Raw genomic sequence first — 7,636 nt, 5'->3', positions numbered from 1 at the left:
GGCTGCAAGCTCAATCCCCAGTAGGGGGTGTGCAGGAGGCAGCCAATTGATGTTTCTCTCTCCTCTCCCTCCCTCTCTAAAATCAATTTTTAAAATAGATTATTTTTTTTAAATGGACACACTGAACTCAAGTTTTATACCTTTGGTTGAACTAAATTAAATACCCTATCGGATGTTATTTTTAAACTCAAGTTTTCCCATCATAAAGTTTTGAAAAAGAACAATCTTAAAAGCAGGTAAAGAAATTCACTGACGAAGGTTTAGGTGTTTTAGGACTTTAATATCTGTCACGTACTCAACATCAAATACTGACAATGGATAAACAACAGGGGCAAGACTCTCCAGCAAGGATCTTCCAGAACTCACGGCATCACTCTGGTCAAACACAATTAACGAGAATAGTCAAGTGAACAAACGCTAAGGGAGTTTAAGATTTTTTTTAGTTTCACGGCATAACTGAAAAAAATAACCAACCAACCTTCTCTTCCACCTAAATACAAGTGAATCGGGGAGCTTCTAAATCTTGTGAAGCAGCTTCCAAAGGTAGGAGGGAGGGGAGAAGAAACAACTGTTGAAAAAACAATGCAGAATGTCAAGGACTCTTAACAAATTCCCAAAGACTCTACATAGATCACTAAGAACCACATTATTAGAAATATAAATGCATAGAGATATAAACTATTTGGTATTAAAAACAGACTTTGCTATATAAACGTATTGGTATGTCACTTTTATCTCTTTACGAGAGTAACAGTATTAAGATCTCCAATTGGCCCTTTAGCCTAGAACTCCTGAACACTCACCCATGGTCAAGGTTGACCCGATTTAATCCCTGTGGAACCCAGGAGCCCCTACAGCTGCCATTTTGGGAAGGATCAGAATTCAGCACCTAGCAGACCCCACCCGCCCTCAATGCTACGTGTTCGTGTGTCTCCAGGAACATTAACTGCACTTTGTGTAAGTAAGTCCACAGGCAAGTCTGAATACTAAGATCTAGCTAGAAAACGTAGCAGCAAGGACAACATAAAAGTGGGATTGTTAGAAAAGCTAAAGAAAGATTTTTTAAATGCTTTCATTTCAAGTCAAAATTAAGGTGTCTGTTATGTCCCACCAGCTTTGAAGAACTGTGCATTTTGCGCTGTTTTGTGGGGGGTTTTTTGGCGGAGGGGTAGGGAGGGAAGAATCTATAATAAGCATGTTCCTTTGAGAAAACTACCATGGTAAAATCTTTGAAGCCATTAAGTTACTTTAAACGTGGGACATTGTTCAAGGGTAGAATATAGATTGGTTAGGATGTGTTCACAGCTGATGCATCTCCAAAAACTTCTTCATGAAGGCTGCCAGCTCCTGAGCATCTTCGATCGTGACGGCATTGTACAGAGAGGCCCGGATGCCTCCCACAGACCTAGAAGGACCAAAGGTACCCCCATTAACAAGAGCATCTAATTTAGCATCGAGACAAACCCTCTTTCCAGTCACCCCCACAGGTGGCTGGGAGCTTCAGACATCTAGTCATTAGAAAATTCTCCCTGATGCAGCGAAGGTCTATCGACTCACACATAACCTAGCTCAACGGAAACAGGGAGCCGGGACCACTGCAGGGTACGCGTCCTGCCTCCCATGTGGTGAGGACGTGTATTTTTCATAGAGCCTGCAAGACTGACTGCTCCACCTGACACTCAGCTGGAGCACCAGTGATCTGCCTACACCGAACGGGGCTGTAACCCCTCATCAGACATGGGACGGCAACCCCTGTGCTATAAGATCTCATCACAGCATTTTCAAGGGGAATTTTAACAAAAGTCCTTGGAATATGTGGCTCCTCCATGCTCTCACCAAGGGAATCGTGCTAAGAGCTCTGGAAGTAACAGGAAAAAGAGTTATCCCTGTGACAACTGGTTTTCCCAAGTTATAATAACTGCTACTCAGAGATGGGCAGGCATTTTACTCTGCATTTGAAAAGCTAAACCCATTCTCTGCCGGGCTTCTGTACTGGATGCAGGCTTCTGGACTGGATGCGTACTCACCTGTGCCCTTTCAAGGAGATCATATTGAGCTCAAGGGATTTATCGAGAAATCTTTTTTCTAAAGCATCATCTCCTTTGGCGTTGCCAATGCGGAATGGAATATTCATCTTGCTTCTATTCTGGGGCTCCACTGGACACCTGAGAAACATGTTTATTAGTCCAGTGACTTTTCTAAAAAGTGCAACTGCCATTAACAAATGAACAGAGAAAAAATGTTTAAACATTTTCTAGATGCAAATGGGATTTAAGGAAAAAGCTGTGCCCCAGGACATTTATAATTTACTTAGGGAGACGCCTCTAGCATAAGGAACAGTGACTGAGCATTCTCTTGTATGACTTGTACCTAATTTTCATGAGCACCCATTGCCTCATCTGAATATTGGAAATAATAACACCTCCATCTCAGGCTAGTTGTGACAGTTGAGTGTTACAACATGTATGAAGCTTCCAACACATGGCAGCCACACAGCAATGTGTGGCTTTCTCTAGAAGGCTGCAGAGAAAAAAAATTTGACCCTCATAATGTTTGGAAGACTTCAAAATATATAATCAGCAGTGGTTTTCTCAAAGCACTTGTCACACTGCATTGTTGTGTGGCTTTCTCTAGAAGGCTGCAGAGAAAAACAATTGGCCCTCATAGTGTTTGGAAGACTTCAAAATATATAATGAGCAGCGGTTTTCTCAAAGCACTTGTCACACTGCATTGCCTCAAGCTGTGTGACCTTGAGCAAGTTACTAACCTCTCTGTTGTACCTCACTTTCCTCACTGAACAATAGGAAGAGTAATGGAACCTCACATAAGGATGATGTGAGGATTAAGTATATTTGCAGAAAATGTTTGTGGTATATTTTTAAACAGCCACAGATTCTCCGCAGCCCTCCGAGCAAAGGTGGGGTCTAGTTCTTCATACCTTTTAAATCTGGGCTGGCCTGTGACTTGCTTTGACCAAGAGACTGCAACAGAAGCAATGCTGCACAACTTCCAGGCCTCACGGGGCATATGCAGCTTCTACACCTGCCCTGCCCTCTTAAAACACTGCTTCCATTAAGTAAGCAGAGCTAGCCTGCTGGAGATAAGAGGCCCAGTCAACAGCCTGCACCAACTCCTACACATGTGACTGAGGCCAGTTTGGACCCCTGGCTCTAGGTGAGTCACCAGATGATTTCGGTTGAATAAGCGATCCCACGTGGGGGCAGCAGAATAACTCCCCCAGCTGAGCCCGGCCCCACCTGCTGACCCAAGAAGTCACAAGCAAAGAAAATGGTTGTCATTTTAAGCCACTATCTTGGGGTGTTTTGTGATGCAAAAATAGGAAACAGAAACAATTTAGAACAGTTAAATTCAATCAACTCATCTTTTTATTCCCAGCACCTTACACAGAGAGACAGGGCTTGTACAGACTCTCAAAACTAGTGAGTGAATTTTTTATCTAGGACTTCAGTTTCTGATTTGGAAAATAAGCAGCCAAAATTATTTTCCATTGACAACCCAAAGTGGCAAATGTCAGAGGAACCGACATACTCCTCTGGAATAAAAGAGAAGTTAAATATGTAATAACCCTCTTTCTCCACTTTCCAATACTTCCTGTCTTAGTCTTTCACTTCTCAGAGTGGGATTCATGAAAATTAGCAAATAAAAGTAGTGTGAGGAAGCCCCCATTAAAGTCACACTCTCCCCTGAGGGTACATCCACAATTCCTGTTAGTTAATAGGCGTCACATGCACACCTAAATGCAGAAGAGACTCAAGGAGGGAAACCAGGTATCTGGTAACAGGCTTTGAACCTTCAATTTACCCGCCCACCCCTTCTCACAAAATGGTAGGTGTCACAGTTGACATTTAAATGAAAAACTCAGTGGATACCCTCTTTTGACATTCTGCTGCCTCAGGCTCCCACCATGAGGGACCAATTATAAAAAGCATAGCTAATTTAAGAGGAGTGGGGGAGACCTAAAAGATGGAGGAATGAAGGCTCTGTATTTAGAGTTCCCCCACCCAGTTCACCAGCACCTCAATGTCCCAGAGAAAGATGAATGCACCCATTTGCCAAAACTCCTTGGGATATACACATTTCTAAATTCACAAAGAGACAAAATGTGAGAGAAAAATCCATCGACTTACACATAAAATCCTTCAGAATTATCAATGATATCATAAATCATCCGCGATTTGATGGAGCTGAGCTTCTCCATGGCTGCTGCACCACCGTTGTTCTTAATCCACTCCAGGACCAAGCCCATGACATAGATGCTAAAATAAAGATTAAAACAAAAAAAAAACACATGCATTTAGTTCCGGTCTGCAAAAGTGGAAAGACACTCAAGCAAACTGTGAAGTTATACCAAAACAGTCTGTAAGATGTCCTGGTCACTTGGTTCAGAAAGGGATGGCTCCACGCCCCATGAAGGATGGAGGTTCCTTGGAACCAGAGACACAAATCCCACCCCATCTGCTATTTCTGACCCTTGCTTCTCTCTGCTGGAGTGGTGGCTTCCCATTTTCAGATGAGCATCCTTCTAATGTTCCCTGGGCTCTTGACCTCATATCTCAGTTTCACCAACACATGCCTGCCTCTTTCTCCTCACTCCCAATTCAGAGGATCCCAGGGAAGGCTGGGATTGGTCCGTTAGGTCACCTGCCCAACTATGAGACCAGGGAAGCAAGGACCCTGCTGGATCTGCCTGTTGGCTGGGAAGGTGGAGTTGGGAAGAGCAGGGCAGTTAAAATGTCGCACGTGTCCACCAGAAGTTGGTTGGTCTCCCTGGTCCCCAGGTGACTAATCCTGGGGAATCTGTTAGAAAGTGGCAGCACTGGGCCTGGAGTCAGGACTGTGACTCAGAGCCCATGCTCTCAGCACTTAGCCACACTGCCTCCTGCCTGGTGGAGGGCCTTGGGTGGGCTCTGGGGTGGAAAAGCTGAGCACCTTTTCCACAAAGAAATATAAAATAAAAGAGCAAAGGGTAAAAGCTGTACGGGGAAGTATGTGCAGAGGACTCTGGTAGTTCAGGAAGTGAAGGGTTAACTGGGTGGGCTGGGGCCAGGGGGTCTGAGGGTGCTTGAGGTGGGAACTGAATGTCAGCAAGTGGAGGTCCAGAAATGTGTCCCCTACTAAGGCTGCCTGTCTGCCACTCCCCTACCTCCACCTGCTGACATTCAGTGTTATAAGGTTTGCATGAGGACTTGGGCTGGACAGGTAGGGGCTGATGTGACATCTGGTGAGGAGCCTAATGCAACCTCTTTCTGAATGGCTTTCTGGGGCCTAGAACTGGGGTGATCTTGCCCTTTATCTTGTCTGTGTCCCAAGTGTTGTGAAGTGCATTAGGGCTTGGGCTGGACAGGTAGGGACTGATGTGACATCCCCCAAAACAGCTCTCTCCACCAAGCACAAAAACACACCCGCCACAAAGCCATCCTCAAGCCCGTTCACCAACAGTGCTTTTCGGAGGCCACAGTTCACTTTCACCTGCAGCACTGTTCTCCCAGGGTCCCCACGCTGCTGTTTTGATCATCACATCCAACACTGCATAAAAGCCCAGCACTGACACACTACCTTCCCGGCGGCTGACCTGCTCAGACTCACTGCCCTCGCTCTCTGGCTAATCCTAATGCAGTCTGAGCAGACAGAGTGAGCAGAAAACCCACCCATTTTACGCACAGTCCGGAGACTTGGTGTCTGAAGCCTCACCAAGAGACAGAGGGCTGTCCTAGGGACCACATCCCTGCAGTGGAAGGATGTCTGGTCCCTGTGACTCTCCTGTGGCTTCTAGAAGCATTAACTTATGCTTCTACCCCCATGCAACCCAAACCTTCACAATACAGGGCCCTCAAATGCTTACACAGCTTTGCAACTTGGTCTCCATTCTCCCCACTCTCAGTGCAACACTTTCACCTGATTTATACTTACACATCTAAAATGCCACCTGCAAACACAGAGCCCAGGTCTACCACCTAAGACTGCCTGTTAAATGACTCAATAATACCACAGGACACCTGTTCTATGAAATACCACACAGCAATTCAAAGGAAAAAAAGGCAGGCAGGTGAGCGGGTATGGCAATGTTCATGGTATTTTGTTGGGTGGGGAAAAAAGGAATTCTCAGAACAGTGTGCATAGGAAAGTTCCATTCGGGTAATTATACATACAGCTCAGTATATGTGCATATATATACTGTTAAGGATCTGTTAGGATACACGGCAAGCAATTGCCAGTGGTTACCCCGGGAGGTTCTGATTACTTCAGAAACTTCTGCTAATAGCACGCGTTCCTCTTATAAAAATTTTTAAAGCAATACAAACTAATCTGTGCACCAGGGCTTAGAAAAGCACACCAGAAAAGTCCCCAGAAAACTCTCCCTAGCTCTTCTAAAGATTCGAACTCTGCAGATGAGCTTCTGGAGTTGATGGTGAACAAGGCTGGGCCCATTCTGAGAAGGTGGCCCGAATTAGTGGGGTTCAGTTTGTCTCTTATTAGCTATTCTACCTTCCAGTACAACTAAAACCAATTTGTACTTATGGGTTCAGTTAATCATAGGAAGTAAAAACTTTTACAGAGTTAGAAAAACAAAAAGTGTAGGCATCTTTTTGCTTATTCACTAACTGGGCTTCATGTATTCTCCTAAGGGTTGAAGAGAATGACCAAGTGTTCTTTATTCCAACCCAATTCATCACCCAGGGCTACTGGCAAGAATCTGAAGGCCAGTTACCCAGCACAGTTCAAACAAACTTCCCAGGGCCCGTGGTCATTTGGCTCTGATTTTCTAAGAAAAAAGAAGGCTTCTTTTCAAACTCGGACCTTTTCAAGGACTTTTATGTGACAGAAAGTTCTGAAGTGTTCTGAGTGTCGTATCACCTTACATTCAGAAATTGGGGAGGATGTTTTGTACAGATCTTCGTGTCTCTGTCTAAGGAGTTTGTTCTCACTGGGTGAGCGACGATTTTCTAACATTGGATGTTTAAGCACTGCAAATGAACTCTACATTTTTCAAGTTAGAGATTGAGGGTAACTGCTCAATTATACAGACTTTTACTTTGTTCCCTTCCTCTTCTTTGGGGGTAAAGAAAAGCAAAGCAACCTCCAAGAGCTGCTTCGGGCAGAATACATTTAAGCCAGTCTCTTTCATCTTCTACCTTTACATGACTCGAATCAAACATTAACTATCCTGCCCCGAGCTGCCCAATTATCACTGTTTTGATCTGTCTGGGGAAAAATGTAGCCCCTTCTCTGCCCTTGTCTCTGGCTTAGCAGCCTCCTCAGGTAGGAAAGTTCTGGGAGGTAGTTCCTGCGGCCACCTTTCTGTCCTCCCCACCCCATCTTCTGTCCTCCCCACACCATCCGAGGTCAAGGCCTGGGGCCACGGCTGGAGGGGACCCTATGACAAAGCTCCTGCTCTAGGACTTCCTCTGTATCTTCAGGTTTGATTCCAGACACTTTCACCTCCCATTAGACCAGTGGTTCTCAACCTGTGGGTCACGACCCCGTTGGGGGTCGAACAACCCTTTCACAGGAGTCGCCTAAGACCATCGGAAAACACATATATCATTACATATTGTTTTTGTGATTAATCACTATGCTTTAATTATGTTCAATTTGTAACAATGAAATTGGGGGT

The 7,636-nt window shown here is 44.8% G+C and overlaps 1 protein-coding gene across 1 annotated transcript in view; it reads right to left on the bottom strand.

Annotated features, from left to right (window-relative positions):
* Positions 1-259: 259 nt before the first annotated feature.
* Positions 260-7,636, bottom strand: part of PSAT1 (phosphoserine aminotransferase 1) — an 18,815-nt gene continuing 11,438 nt past the window's right edge. The window contains exons 7-9 of the mRNA XM_006769020.2: positions 4,149-4,277; positions 2,028-2,165; positions 260-1,405 (exon numbers count right to left, since the gene is read on the bottom strand). Coding sequence (XP_006769083.1) covers positions 1,300-1,405; positions 2,028-2,165; positions 4,149-4,277 — 373 coding nt within the window. The 3' untranslated portion in view covers positions 260-1,299. The remainder of the gene's footprint in view (positions 1,406-2,027; positions 2,166-4,148; positions 4,278-7,636) is intronic.

This window comes from Myotis davidii, unplaced genomic scaffold (genome assembly GCF_000327345.1).
Source record: "Myotis davidii unplaced genomic scaffold, ASM32734v1 scaffold98, whole genome shotgun sequence".
Taxonomy (NCBI): domain Eukaryota; kingdom Metazoa; phylum Chordata; class Mammalia; order Chiroptera; family Vespertilionidae; genus Myotis; species Myotis davidii.
This window is presented reverse-complemented; position numbering and strand designations above follow the sequence as displayed.